The following is a 16120-nucleotide window of genomic DNA, read 5'->3' on the forward strand; positions in this document are numbered from 1 at the left end:
TTTTTTTTTTTTTTTTTTTTTATTTTTTTTTTTTTTTATAAAATGTATTCCTGCAAAATGTAATTTTCAGCAGCCAGTACTCCAGTCTTCAGTGTCACATGATCCTTCAGAAATAGAATAGAATAGAAATTTCAAAAGAACAGCATTTATTAACTAGTGTATATTTTGGCTCTTCGCATTTTCCCGTCCAGCGCCACGTCGTTTAATTAGCAAATACATTTGCACCCATTTGTGTGCCCATGGGTGTGCTGGTCTAAAAAAAGAGGTGTGTTCAGGCACATTGCTGGCGCATTGCTATTTTAAGGAGCTGAAAATAGACTGCGCCATAGACCAACTCAAACCTGGTCTAAAGTCTGGCGCAATGTTTTTTCTTTGTTATTTAAAGAGCATGTTAGTATAGGCGGGTCCACAATGTGCGCACACGCTGCTTATTAAACACAGGGACGCACAGCAGCAAACAAAATTAAAGGATTGCAATGCATAAGATTTTTTTTGTAGACTAATTAAATATAAAAATGCCTACATGTCATAATGGATAGTCATCGCATGTATCAGAATTAGGCTATCTATTTGCTCGCACACGAGCAGCTCCGTTTCATCTCGGAGACGTGTTCTGTCTTTGCGCTTTCCAAATTCCGCCGTGTAAATAGCAAATCCGTCATGGCACGAGCGCAACTGGCTCTTAAAGGGAATGGAAGATGAAACTCTGATTGGTTTATTGCACGTTACGCCCAAAAAACACCCATTACTCATTAAGAGAATAGGGACAAACCCGTTTTAGACCATGCGCCCCGGCGCGCCAACCGTTTTTTTTTACGTGAAAATAGCAAAAGTGGATTTGGACATGCCCTGAGTGCACCTGCGCCGTGCGCTTTACACTTTGCGTTTAGATCATTAAAATAGGGCCCTATGTGTGAAATTGAAGTCACTATTAATTTTTAAACAGCTCTCAAATCAAACATGGCACCTTTGGTGCATTCTTGACTTCATGATGCTTGGCTACTAGACAGTTACTAAAAAATGTTTGATGATGTTGACATCCAACCTGAGCCATAGTGAATAATGACAGATTTCCATCAATTTCATCACACAGAACTATTGTATGGCTTTAGAAGACTATAATACAAAAGTGGAATGGACCAAATGGGAAAAAGAAAAGAGAAAGAGAGAGAAAGCAATGTAAAGCCTGTGGTCACTATGAACTATTGTTGTTTGAAAAACTGTTTTGTGTGTGTGTGTGTGTGTGTGTGTGTGTGTGTGTGTGTGTGTGTGTGTGTGTGTGTGTGTGTGTGTGTCAGTGTTCTGTGGAAAATTATTATTGTTTTGAAAAGTAATTAATGACAGAATGTTCATTTCTGGGAGAATGATTCCTTTAATCTGCCTGTTGACAATGTTGACAATATTTGTGTGAGGAAGTCCAGAAATAGCAATCATAGACTATGTGAAAGTTCTGCCAAAGCAGCTCGCACATCTAATTAAGGTGTCTCGTCTCTTTGATGTGCGTGCGTCCCTTTGGTTGGAGCATCATTTTCTGCAGAGGGGCTGTAAGAACAGAAGCCGCGCTAGTCTCCCCAAGTCAGTTGTTTGAAAGTGATGTTTGATGTACCTCACGATCAATCCCGACGCCAGCTGCCGTACCTGTCGCACGCTGTGGCGATAAAAGAAGAAACGTGGGAACGGGGCTGTGCCGAACAAGCAACCTGTCCTGCCCCCAAAGAGCTTTATAAAACGCAGCCCATCAAAGCGACAGACGTGAGGCCCTCCTGCCGAAGTTCTCACCCTCGATTCACCCACCTCACTTTCTTTTTTCTTCCAAAGCCTCTCGGTTTGCTTTGGCTTTCATTTAGGTTAAATTCACACATCAAAGGAGCCAATACACAAATGTTAAATTGGTCTCAGACAATGTTTTTAGAGAGCCTGGATGGCTCGCATTATCATTGTAAATATTACCAAAACATGTGGTTCAGATTTCAGTCAGACGGTGTTGTTAACATACAAGGTAATCCAAGATATAATGCCTCAAGATAAACAAAGCACAATGCTGGCATGTTGAAACCATATCTTTTTAGGTTTCCATCCTCCCCACAGAGTTTCCAACAAGAAAAGGGGAGGAAGTGGGCCCTCCAAGAGTAGCACCGGGAGCCCCTGCTTTTCATTATTAATGGCTGTTGACGGTAGCCCATGGCCAGAGGCTTGTGTCCGTTGGAATAAGATAAGTCCCTGCTGCCCGCACCTCTGTCCTCAAGGCGGCCGACGCATATAAAACAGTCTCTCAATTCGCTTGATTAGAACGAGGCATTGAAGAGAAGAAATGCTTGAGAGGTCAGCCGAGTAAAGTGAGCAAATAGGCATCCATATTCAGAGCCCATTCCTTACGCCCTTCCTGGGCCAAGTCTCTTATGTAAGTGCCCTTGACAGACTCATTGTGAAGTGATTGTATGCATTATTCCCATTGATTGAGTTGAGGTGTGGGGCAGACACATATTCCTGAGGGCGATTGCTCGCCACACCTAGTGAGCCTCTCCTTTTTTCAATGGTCTTATCTGCTCTGCCTGTATAAAGAATTCTTTATGGTTGTTCAGACAGACATTTTCCCCTCCTTTCCATTCTCACTTCTTTCAAGCTTTGACAAGCTTGAGATGACGGAGTTGCTCTGTATGTGTCTGTGTTTTTCTTCATTCAATTATTTATTTATTACCAGCTATTTGGGTGTTGAAATCTATGCAAATGAAATTCTGCCCCGCTGAAGAACAGTGTATAATAACAGAGCTGAGAAAAAAGGAGGTATGTCGCCTTTACACAAAAGATGTTATAAGCGAAGCTATGTTCATTTGCATGATTAAGCTATGGCGGATGTTTGAACGCTTTAGTCCGATCCAAACAATGCTGTTTACGCTACAGCTAATGTGTGGAGAGGGAAGCCTGAACAATAGTTGTATGCACCTTTGTATTATTTGCTATTAATATGCATGGTTCCACGTTACAAGTTCCATTATCAGAGCGCATCGATTTGTGGCTGGCACAAGAATAGAATAGTAAGTATGTAAACCGCAGATGTGGAAGATTAATAATTGTTATGAGTACATGGACTTTAATACTCAGTATAAAATTAACACTTTGGATTCTTCTGAAACCCCAGAAAAGAGCTGTTTTACATTAGCATTTCATTCAAATAAAAATTTTTGACAAGCTCCAATGGATGATTATTTATATTTATAATATTATATTTTTTTATATTGTAACATATATTAGAATATTCTCTCAGAAATCATTCTAATATGCTGATTTGATGCTCAATTAACATCTTATTATCAAATTTGAAAATAGTTTTACTGCTTTTTTTTTGTGGAAACCATGCCATTTTTTTTTTCTTCAAGGTGTTTTGGTGAAATGAAGAAAGTTTTTATTCGAAATGTAAATATTTTGTTACATTGTAAATGTCTTTTCTGTTGCTTTTGATCTGTAAGACCCCAATTATAAAATAACTCTGTGTGTGTGTGTGTGTGTGTGTGTGTGTGTGTGTGTGTGTGTGTGTGTGTGTGTGTGTGTGTGTGTGTGTGTGTGTAAGAGAGAGAGTGTGTGTGTGTGCGTGTGTGTGTGTGTGTGTGTGTGTGTAATGTTCAACTGTATTGATTTAGAAGTAAGCCAAACACTAGATTACTACAGTTCATGGAAACATGCCAATTGTTAATGTACAGAGAAACTGCAATCACTGTTAAACGTTTATCTTCACGAGGTTCATTCAGCGGTCAGCACTCAAAACACAACAATAGAGAGAAAACACTTCCCACAAACAGAACCGTAAAGAAACAATCACAGGTATTGCTCAGAATAATGGCTCTTTCCCCCCATCCTCACTGAGTGCTGGTCAGTCTAGCTGGCTAAATATCTTTATGAGGTGAATTATATGACCACCTCAGTGCCTCAAGTGGGAAATTACAGTAGATAAGTAAAATTGAAATGCTTGAGAGAAAAAAAGGCAGACGGGGAAGCTCATCAGCTATGGGTTATGATTGCCAGTTTATCTCCAGGGCATAGTAGACTTCCTTACTAAAGCACAGCCCATGACCTTCCAGTAACCCTGAACACATACGTGAACACACTTTTCTGTGAATTCAAAGGTGATCTGTATGCGTTTTTGGTTATTTGGATGGTTCTTTTTTTCAGATACTTGACAATGGCAACGGTTTGCACAATAGCTCACTTTTCCCCTTGATTATTCCCTTTACTTGTGTGAAAGTTTCTAATTTGTTTCATGCTCCTCTAATTGGATTTGTATTCACGTGCAGCTTCTCAAAGTTATATGAACAAGTGATCCTTTTCTCAGCTGAGAGAGCTGAGATTGTGAGGAGTAAAAATCTACAGAGATATGAAGGGAAACATCACTTGTCAGTCATTGTTGTTGTTGTTTTTAATGTCTCTTCCAAACATATATTTTCTCCTGGGTGCTGTTTGTTTTCCAGGTGAATGCATGGAATAGAAACAGACCATCACAAAAGCGTCATCTTAGTGTACATTTGCATTTATTCATTCTGAAGCTAGCCAAGCAAGAATAATGATAATCTTTTGTCAACATGCCCTTATTCAAGCATAAGTAAAAGTAATGGTTGTTTTCATCTCAGCATTGTCTAATGTCATAGTCAAGGCAACTTTTTTTTTTCAGGCCATTTTTACAGTTGTCTCAGTCGTGTCTTGTTTTACACACAAGTAGATGAATGTTAATGCAATTTCTTTTTTTTTTCTTTTTTTTTCAGTGGTATGATTTTTGTTTTGCTAGATGGTTGTTTCAATAGAAGAAAGAAAGAAAGAAAGAAAGAAAGAAAGAAAGAAAGAAAGAAAGAAAGAAAGAAAGAAAGAAAGAAAGAAAGAAAAACCTATTTATGTGTCAAATATAATGCATGAACACATGAACCAGACCCCCATCTTCTTTTAATACCTTTCAAAACAAGAAAGTGCATACTTGTTACTTAAAACAAAAATGAAGTGCACATAAGCAATAAAATTGTGTGTGTGTGTATATATATATATATATATATATATATATATATATATATATATATATATATATATATATATATATATACATATACACACACACATGTATGTATATGTAATTTATTTCTGCTTATGTGTGCTCCATTTTTGTTTTACAAGATTGTCTTCCAAGGGAACAACTGCACTTTCTTGCTTTGAAAGAAAAAAACAAATGACCTCTTGATTATTTATACATGTGTAGATTTCATGCAAGTTGTTCGACCATAGCTTTAGTTTCATGAATTTATAAATGATCTGTTCTGGTCCTCCATCTTCTAATTGAAGAGTTGTTGCTCTAGTGGTCTTGAGGTTCATGTATTATGCATAGAAAACAACTGGGTGCAGGCTACATTATGGTCTCATCATGCTAGCCGGGTCCTGCTGGTATGGGGAGAGATATTTCATATAGTTACAGCCTCATTAAGGGGCCACACTAACAGCCAGAACACACACCCACACCCCGGACAGCATGCTGTTTAAGCAAAACTGCTGATGTAGCCATGATCCTAGAGATCACCGCTGCAAGTATTGTCTTGTCTCATTGTCATTATGTGATATAAGTGTTGTAGGCTTCAAAACAACACATGGTACACTGTTCTGAGTGAAGTAAAATAAATGAATTAAATTTTTATTTGGCCATTGAGTGAGGTTTGTAAATTTTGTGCTTTAGGGTGAACGAATGACTAGAGAGTGATAGTTCTATTCCTACATTACTGTCTGCATTATTTCTTCCTTAGAAATGTCCTATTTTAATAGAGAGAGAGAAACTATTGAAATGTGTCTGTCTACACACTGAAAGGCAGCTTGTCATTGGTGGATTGAAATGACAACTGGTGAGAACACATCAATAATTAACTGAGCTTTTATTCATAAAGATCAGGATTATGTAATGAGAAAAGCTCTCAGACTCCCTCCTCACACACCCAGCTCTCATTTGCAGAACCACTAAAGATAGAAATCTTTGCCTCTATCTATCTATCTATCTATCTATCTATCTATCTATCTATCTATCTATCTATCTATCATGCTACAAATATACTCTCAAGCGCCGTCGAATCTAATTTGTTGAACTATCGACCCACAGACTGTTTGTCCCTTATTCTTTGTCTATGCATTTCAACTAGAGATGTAACTAATCACTCAACTCATGATTTGATTCACGATTTTGATTTCACAATTCGATTTCTCACAATTTTTTTTACAAAGTTAGATTAAAAACACTATAAAGTAAATGAAAAGGTGTCGTTTTATTAGGCTATTGCTGCACATTTCTTTGTGAAATTAAAATATAACAAAACTAAATTGGAATTGAAAAACAAATAAAATAAATCTCTTAATATGGACTGTAATGATAAAAACTCCATAATGACGGGAAGAAGGAGGCGGGAACCGGCGAACACTCAAATAAAACTTTAATGACAAAATAAATACAAAACAGCGCGCGACAGCCCCTCACGGGCGACTGCCGCGCACAAAACAATAAACCAAACACAAAATAAAGCCCAGGCCTGGTCCTCTCTCGTCCTTCACTGTCGTCGCTCTCTCTTTTGTATCCTCCCGATCTCCTCCGTGGGACTCGAGACCGGTGAGTGGAGCAGGTGTCGCTCATTTCCCAATCACTCCACCGGCCGCGCTCCGTTCCCACGGCTCTCGGCCCCGCCCCACTCGTCACATACCCCCATCGCCCCTCGCAGGCCAGGGGGTACTCCCGAGACTGCGCTCTACTCCCCCCCCTCCCTCCGGGGGGGACCGCTCACGGTGACCTGCGGGAACCTGGGGGTAAGGACAGACGAGGTGAGAGAAAAAGGAGATGGAAGGATGAGGAGCGACGGGGAGACGAGAGAGGGGGAGAGAGGAGAAAAAAAAAAAATAAAATTCCGGTTCCCAGACACGCTGCCGCTCGGCCCTCCACCGGCTGTGTGAAGTCCTCCGCGGTGCCTGGCGCGGTGGCACTGGACGGCCCTCGGTGGACGGCACGACACTCCTCCGCCGCCCGGTGGACGGCGACGGCTCCTCCGGTTTCGGGCAGCCGGCAGGAGTCCCCCCGTTTCCCTTGCTCCTCCCCATTCTCGGCGGATGGCAGCAGGCTCCGGCCACCTGGCGAACGGCGGCGACTCCTCCGCTCCCTCACAGACGGCAGCCGCCCCTCCACATCACGGGCGGCCGGCAGCAAGTTCGTCCCGTCCTCGGCAACTCACTCCAGCCCACCGCCTCGAGCGTCCACGGCGCCAGACTGCTATGCCCAGCTCGATGGCACCGCGGATTCACCCCAGCGGCAAGGGATCTTCGGCAGCGCGTCCCTCCTTCCTCCCGGGTTTCGGCACCAGTGTAATAATAATAAAAACTCCATAATTACGGGAAGAAAGGAGGCGGGAACCGGAGAACACTCAAATTAAACTTTAATAACCAAAATAAATACAAAACAGCGCGACAGCCCCTCACGGGCGACTGCCGCGCACAAATAAAAACCAAACACAAAATAAAGCCCAGGCCTGGTCCTCTCTCGTCCTTCACTGTCGTCGCTCCTCTTTTTGTATCCTCCCAATCTCCTCCGTGGGACTCGAGACCGGTGAGTGGAGCAGGTGTCGCTCATTTCCCAATCACTCCACCGGCCTCGCTCCGTTCCCACGGCTCTCGGCCCCCGCCCCACTCATCACATACCCCCATCGCCCCTCGCAGGCCGGGGGGTACTCCCGAGACTGCGCTCTACTCCACCCTCCCCCCCCCACTCCGGGGGGGACCGCTCACGTGAACCTGCGGGAACCTGGGGGTAAGGACAGACGAGGCGAGAGAAAAGGAGATGGAAGGATGAGGAGCGACGGGAGACGAGAGAGAGAGGGGAGGGAGGAGAGAAAAAAAAAAAAAAAATTCCGGTTCCCAGACACGCTGCCGCTCGGCCCTCCACCAGCTGTGTGACCTCCTCCGCGGTGCCTGGCGGTGGCACTGGACGGCCCTCGGTGGACGGCACGACACTCCTCCTCCGCCGCCCGGTGGACGGCGACGGCTCCTCCGGTTTCGGGCAGCCGGCAGCAGTCCCCCGTTCCCTGCTCCTCCCCATTCTCTGCGGATGGCAGCAGGCTCCGGCCACCTGGCGAACGGCGGCGACTCCCGCCCCGCTCCCTCACGGACGGCAGCCGCCCCTCCACATCACGGGCGGCCGGCAGCGAGTTCGTCCGTCCTCGGCAACTCACTCCAGCCCACCGCCTCGATCAAAAACGGCGCCAGACTGCTACGCCCAGCTCGATGGCACCGCGGATTCACCCCAGCGGCAAGGGATCTTCGGCAGCGCGTCCCTCCTTCCTCCCAGGTTTTCGGCACCAGTGTAATGATAAAAACTCCATAATGACGGGAAGAAGGAGGCGGGAACCGGCGAACACTCAAATAAAACTTTAATGACAAAATAAATACAAAACAGCGCGACAGCACCTCACGGGCGACTGCCGCGCACAAACAATAAACCAAACACAAAATAAAGCCCAGGCCTGGTCCTCTCTCGTCCTTCACTGTCGTCGCTCCTCTTTTGTATCCTCCCGATCTCCTCCGTGGGACTCGAGACCGGTGAGTGGAGCAGGTGTCGCTCATTTCCCCAATCACTCCACCGGCCTCGCTCCGTTCCCACGGCTCTCGGCCCCGCCCCACTCGTCACATGGACAAACTAAGGCTTTGTCTGTGCTCTTTCCATTTAAAATTAGAAGCAACCACTGGATTTTAATCATGTTCCAAACAAAGATGAAGCATACATGCAGCATGAGTAGTTTTTAATCTAAATTAGATGGTATAATTTCAAAATTTGAAGCAAAAACATAATGTTATGACTTTAGTTTTGTAAGACTATACTACACAAAAACATACCTGAACAAAACCGCAGATGAGCTGAATGAGACGCACATTCACTCTCTGACAGCAGGTGGCAATTATGAACAGCAATGATACGGTTTTTCCTGGGTTACAGCTGTAAACAAAGCAGCGCTGCGCTGATGAACACTACTTTAATGTGCATTGTTCAGAGCTAAGATGAAAAGAAAATACCACGTAAACTTTTCTAAAGACAGTCAGTTCCCCTCAGAGATACATTCATATAAACTCCTACTCCAATTGTATCGCAATTTGTTTATCATCTCAACCGAATTGAATCGTCACATATTTTAATCAGTTTTTGACTGGCTCACGGTTAATCGTTACATCCCTAATTTCAACTACCATTTTAACCTTTCCATTGATTGAAATGTATTTGAAAAGTACACTACTCAGATGGTTTCTCTGTTTTGTCTCATTTGTCATTTGAAATTAGTTATTGTGCCAGCACATTTATATTTAGATTAAGTCTAAATTAGCATGATATTTCAGGCTTTTTCATCCTTGTCCATTTGCATATTTGTAAGTTAAGAAAAAAGTTCCAACTATTATGACAGCAGGCACTTACTGAACATGCTCAGATATGCATCTTGTAGGACGTTCCTCTGCAAGTAATTTCTGATTTCAACCACAGATGTTGATAGAGAACCCAGAATTCTGGAATTTACAAAATGTATTTTTATTTTAATTTTTTTATGATGCACTGTTACATTCACGTGCACTTTAATGATTTCCCACTTAAGATAAAGAAGTGATAAGCTACTTAGCAAACTTCCAGTATTTTTCTTAGAGCTGAGGCTAGCGTAGTGTGCCAACCAGACGTCAGTTAATTTATCTGCTTACTGAAAGTGAGAATGATGTGCTATATGGAACAATAGTAGCCAATCTGAACATACTTGGTGTTTAATATATAGTAATGTGCAGCATAGTTTGGACCAATCAGATTTCAGTATGAGCGGGGCTACTCAGTGTGAAGCAGCAGGAATAGAAACCAAGCAGCTGATAAAATATCCTTGTGGTTACACCTTAACAAAATTCATATTAACCCGGTTTTCAACTTTAGAAATGCAGGTAACATCTGAAATGCACAGATAATAATAAAGAGCTCTCTGTAAAGCTGTATTGTTGATCTGCTGTAAAATGCTGACTGTAAAAAGAAGTGAGGGCCACAATGACACCGTGAACAGGCATAGCAATGCAACCTGTTTATTGGTATTAATTGCCCACTGCCACCCACCTTCCAGGGCTTGGAGGAGTCAGACAAGAAGGGCTACATTATTTCTCTCTCAGACTCGTGTGCAGCTTCCTTAACTCCCCTGTCATCACTGCAATGATTTAATTCCCTCAGACTTCTCGCCTCAGACCAGCCCCACTGACAACCAACACATTACTATGCACAGGCAGCTACGAGCCGATATGAATGTATGAATAGATAGGATAAATGGATGGAGTAATTGATTTTCTATCTGCTCTTCCATTTCATTAACTGAATAAATGTACTCGATTTTGGGCAAGGTTTTTTTTTTTTTTTTTGGCTTGTACAAATCAGCCCCTTTGTTCCATTGTTGGTTCTTGTCATTGTTGGTTGACTTGTTTTTGTAGTGTGATAACTTTGCAGAAAAATAAGCAGTTTTGCACCCAGTAGAATTGGGATTGTGCGGGTACGTTCCCGTCATTCTTAGCATTTCTATTTGTCATTCTCTTGTATGACTTGCCTTTGAAGATCTGTCAGGAAGCTTTGTTTTGTTGTTTGTCATGTGGGATTTGTCCTGGTGTTAAGCGGTGTCAGAGTTTTAATTGAAAATCCATGTTATCTACAGTGGCATGTATTTACATTATGAATTATACACAGAGAGCTTTACGTTTTTGACATTGTACAGAATTAAACTGCTCTGCTTTTTTCCTCTTCCAGATGTGATCCATACTGTCGGCCCAATCGCCAGAGGAAATGTGGGCCAGTTCCAAAGAGATGACCTCGAATCATGCTACAAATGCTCCCTCAAGCTGATGAAGGACAATAACTTGAGATCTGTGGTGAGTATGAAAGCCTTTAAGACAGACTTTAGAAACAGTCCACTTCAGACAGGCAGCTCCGTGACTTGATTGATGCTTTGAAGACGGTGTTTTGAAATCTTGAAGTCAGCAAAATAACAGTTTTGAAGATGATTGCACAATGGTGGTGTTGCTGTAAGACACACTCTCTTGTCTGCACATTTGTTGTCATTCATTGGATGGTTGCAACACAACCCATGCCGCTCCTTTCAGCAGGGCCTGAGGAAAATTTTCAAATAAAGAGAGAAACAGGCAACATTTTCTGTTGGTTTCCACATGAGCTTTAGTGGTTGTGCTGTCGAGCCCCCCTCAGTGAATAACAGTTGCTCTTGTTGTCGCAGCATTAATTCTTACATTTTGTAAAACGAAGCAGATCTAAAGCCAGATGTTGAACATAATTCACACTTGGGCAATTTTTACATGATATGTTTTATTTTAGACAAAAGTCTTTGTCTTTTAATGAAAATATTCATAAAATTTAGTAAATATTTCATGATTTCATATTTATTACAGGAAATTACATGATGAAATGGAATGTAAAAAGAAATTCATTTATTTTCTAAATGCATGTTACTGATCTTCTTATGAATGATTCATTAATGCATGTGTCGTTTTATTTTTGCATTCATTTGGCATCATAATATATTTGATCTTTTTTTATTTATTTTTTTATATCAATGTCATAACTCAAACTTCTGGTGAAATGACCGAATACTCTTTGATGGCTAATGGCAATAATTTAGTCCACATAAACTCCATCCCTTTCTTACAATCTACCTGAAGCCCACATTCAGCTAATCTGCTTTCATTCAATCACCAACCGATGCTTAGCATCACGTCCCTGTTGTGCTTTTTCTTTATCAATCGTCCATTGCACATTGCAAAGATCTATCACTACTTCCATTGTTATTTTAAATTTTAGTCAGCTTTACTCTAAAACTGAGAAGGCATAATCTTAGTAATTGAAAATAGCATTTTGATTATTGAGAGAATGCAAAATTAAACCAAATATTCAAACATTCTTGAGTACACAATTGTACTACAGTATTTTGTGTGTTTTTATGCTTTAGTAATCCATTTAGTTATCCATTGTCCATGTTTTAGATGTTTTCATGTGTTTTTAAAGAAAGAGTGTATTCGTAGTGTGGTGTGTGATTGATCTCAAATATAATGCTGTATACAGTATGTAGTGCTTTACAGGTGTGTTCAAACAGGCCAGTCCCTAGCATAAACACTATGTCTTAATCACAAAAAAATACTGTTATTATATCCCATTACTACTTTAATACATTTAATAAATGTCTACATGAATAATAAAATCAAATTTTATTTGAATATCCCACATTTCTGCCATAATATCATGGTGCAGTTAGTGTTAGTACAGTAAATCCATGGTAATTGATGCTGATTTGTAGATTGAAAAGCCTTTTGACTGTATCGTTGCACACAGTGTTTCTGCTGTTTGTTTGAACTTTGAGCTGAGCGAATAAATGTTCTGTGTAGCGTGGTTCAAATGAGTAGTGCGGTTCCGTTATGCTTTTGCTGCATAAACATTATATCAGCTCTAATTTTGACTGTAATTGCTGAGTTTGATTGGCTTTTTCATGTATAGTTAAGTGTCAGGGTCAATTATTGCAACTAGCTGGCAAAACATTTTCCAGGAAGTCATGGAATTAAATTGATTTTTTTTTTTATTCTTAAGTCATAACAAAGGCGTTAGTTTGCTTGCTAGCTTTTAAAGAACCATGCATACTGAATGTCTCATAGACACTGAAACAGCTGGAATGGATAAGGCTCATATTTTCCATATTGCAACTATATTCAGATTGTTTCTCAGCTCTGCAAATTACCAGACAACCTTAGGCTTTAATTAAGTTGGCCAAAGACCAGCAGCTTCGGACCGGGAAGACGTGGAGTCTGATCGTGCGCTGTTCCAGCTGCTGACCCTATCTCCACCATCTGGTGCGCATGAGTTATGGATCTGCTTTAATCCATGGTGGCCACAACCAGAGGAGCCATGTGCGAGACAGACCAATCAGCTCCTCCATCCAGACCAGCAGAGGCCCCTGAGAGGATCTCTCACAATTAGCCATGATGAGATGTCTTTGCGGTCTAACTTCGGCACTTGATGAACCACTTTAATCTCACCATAAGGATGGAGAGTTCTGGCGTCATCATCATTACAAGGTTGGAATCGCGTGGTTAAGGTTGCACAAATTTGCTTCTGGCTGCGAGAAATGCACATGCTTGCAACGAGTGACTGGGAGTTAAATGCTAATTAGCGATTCTGTTTACTCTGTTTCATCTTATGGCGTACACAGACCTTCACTGCTACAGCCCACGTAGAAGGTCATGAACGAGTCTTGAGGATTTGGGATATATATTTACTCCCAAAACTTCTTACAAGCCTCATTAGGTAGAACAGGAGAAGCCAGGAAAGGGGCGGTGCATCCTTCTCTCTATATTTCTTTCTTTAAGCAGTGTTGTTACAGTACCCGCTCTCTTACATGCACATTCCACACATATATTTAGCTTCCCTTCTATATTTATTTATTCAATAATTCACATATTGACATGAAACATGCTCTGGTTTTACTCTAAGGCAAGTCCGATTTGGTGGGACATGTTTAGACAGCTGCTACAGATTATTGCGGACCTTCTGAGAAAACGCTGCTGCCTGTTTTTGATTGACTGATGTCTATACGATGAGTTTTGCTAGCCTTCATGCTCGAGTGCTTTTTTAGTGTATGCTCACATTTAGCGTTATTCACAAACAGTGAAATTATGAAATTTCCCCGTTTTTATGGTCTATGTCAGCGGCTGATTTATAGCAGAGGTTCCAGACCACTTGCCTGGTAGATTAGTGCTAAACTCATTGGAGAATCTGTCACTTAGAAAGGCGGAGTAGTGGATGATTCTAGAAAAGGAACAGTTCGCCTAGTGGGACGCCAGAGAATGGCAAGGGGATTTGACATATGGGGGGAAAAAAATGAAAAAAAAAAAAAAAAAAAAAACATAAACATGTGCAACAAAAGATGGGAATTGAATGAGCTCTTGAGCTAATCCTTGTTCTTGAGAGCCCAAAGACAGCCCCTGAGGCAGAGAGAGATCTGAACATGTGCTGCGCAGACAAATTCCCCTTGATTATCTCAAGCGATAGGGATCCGTGAACATATTTTTAGACAGCAATCCACCCCTCAAACGTTTAAACAACGACCCTCGCTTCCTCGCCTTTCCCCCCTCGTTCGTGGAAGCATCGCTGAGTGGTTACATGAGTGCAAGTTTATTTATTTGTTTATTTATTTATTTATTTTAATAATATAGTTTACAGTAGTAATGTTTTGTTTCTGAGCACCACATTCTGGCCTTGCAATTAAAATGCCTTGCTTTTGTTTACTTTGTCACTATTATTATCATTTATACCATTGCCACCATGAATATCTTTGGATAGGTTTTATCTACAGGAAAGGTTAGAAGGTAAGCAGTGATGTGCTTGTCGCTTGCCAACAAACGCTCCTGCAGATTGGGATGAGTAATGTTTTACTGGAAAAGATAGCTTAGTGCACATTAGTTAAGCATGACACCTGTGTTTGCTCCGTGAAGCTCAATAAAGGATGAGCTTCATCTTCAGAAATGACAAGCTCTCACAGCCAAGATGCTTAACCTCCAGAATGCGGTTTAACGCTTCTTGGACCAGGAGCAGGAGATGGAGCACTCTCACTCTTCATCTCTGTCGGGTGTTGCCGTTTCTGCTCTGTTCCACATTAATGCTGGGAAAGATCTGGAGTAAACTTAGTGAGGGTTTGAGAGCAAGGATGAGTTTGATTATAATGTGAACATTTCTGTGTTATTGATCTATTATTATAGCATTATTTGTATAGTATTTATTAATATTTTGAAATAGCTTTTATTTTTATATTTTGTTTTCTTTTTAAATTGTAAGTTTTAGTTATTTTATGTGGTTTTGTCATTTTTTATTAGTTTTTTTATTTATTTCAGTTTTAATTTTAGTTTTCAACATAAACTTATTTTGTTTCAGTGAACTACCAGTACAGCATTTTTAGTTTTCATTTAATATTTATTTTATTGTATTTTCGAAAACTATGTATCAGTCTGTCTATCCGTCTGACAATTTTTCTCTGTCTGTAAAGTCTATAAACTTTTTTTTTATCTTTTTTTTTACCAATTTTCATTTAAATTTTGCAGTTGTTCTAGTTAAAAACTATGATAACACTTTAGAATAGGGAAGACAAATTCACTATTAATTTAGAGTTTTCCCTTAATAAACTCCTGATTTGCTGCTTATTAATAGTTAGTAAGGTACAGTAGTTAAGTTTAGGTATGTGGGAGGATTAAGGGATCTTAAACATAGTCATGCAGAATAAGGCCTTAATATGTGCTTTATAAGTACTAATAAACAGCCAATATGCTAGTATGCCAGTTAATAGTGAGAATCGGTATTTAAAATAAAGTGTTACCTAAGTTACTAATATGAATTTCTTTGTACTTCAGTTCTTTTTGATTTACTAACTTCCTCAAACCAGACTCAAACTGTGCCTATATAGAATGCAGATCTCTTATTATTCTACTTTTATGTTATAAGAGAAGTGAGCTGGTGTGTGTCTGTGAGAGAATGTGATTAAAATCCAGCATATCCAGTCACACGGCTCCCATGTGAAGCCCTGATACACACTCCCAGTCCTGTGCTCGGCTCGTTTCTGCGACCGAGTGAGCGATCTGTCACATTCCCCTGGAGGCCCGTTGGAGCCACGTGTGACTGCGGCCTGGTCTGAGGACATCAGCAGAACAAACCACACTCCAGAACGCCAGCATGGGGAATAGTGGGAACTGTGGTTCTGGCAAACTGCATTTACCATGCACCCATAAAGCCACAAAATGCTCTACAGTGCTGAGAACCGATAATTTACAGTGGCCCTTGTCTTGATTTCCTGGCTAGATAAAAAAAAAATCAATAAAATTACGCCACAAAGGCCTCTGCTTATGTGCACTGTTTGCGGTAGTTGCTCATATGGGCATTGCTGTGGTAAAATGAAGGGGACGGGTGAGTACAGATTGCAAAATCAGTTAAGATAATAAAACTGTCTGAACGGCCTGGATGGGAGGAGTCTTGCTCTAGTGCTCTGTCAATATGTATGAGGGCCAAGACACATTAAATGCA

The 16120-nt window shown here is 41.0% G+C and overlaps 1 protein-coding gene across 2 annotated transcripts in view; it reads left to right on the forward strand.

The window, feature by feature from the left end:
• Nucleotides 1-16120, forward strand: part of LOC109101205 (ADP-ribose glycohydrolase MACROD1-like) — a 510464-nt gene that overhangs the window by 334386 nt on the left and 159958 nt on the right. For both annotated transcript variants that reach the window (XM_042769233.1, XM_042769231.1), the window contains exon 6: nt 10802-10923. In XM_042769233.1, the coding sequence (XP_042625167.1) occupies nt 10802-10923 (122 nt within the window). The remainder of the gene's footprint in view (nt 1-10801; nt 10924-16120) is intronic.

Source organism: Cyprinus carpio, chromosome A13 (assembly GCF_018340385.1).
Source record: "Cyprinus carpio isolate SPL01 chromosome A13, ASM1834038v1, whole genome shotgun sequence".
NCBI classification, from domain to species: Eukaryota; Metazoa; Chordata; class Actinopteri; order Cypriniformes; family Cyprinidae; genus Cyprinus; species Cyprinus carpio.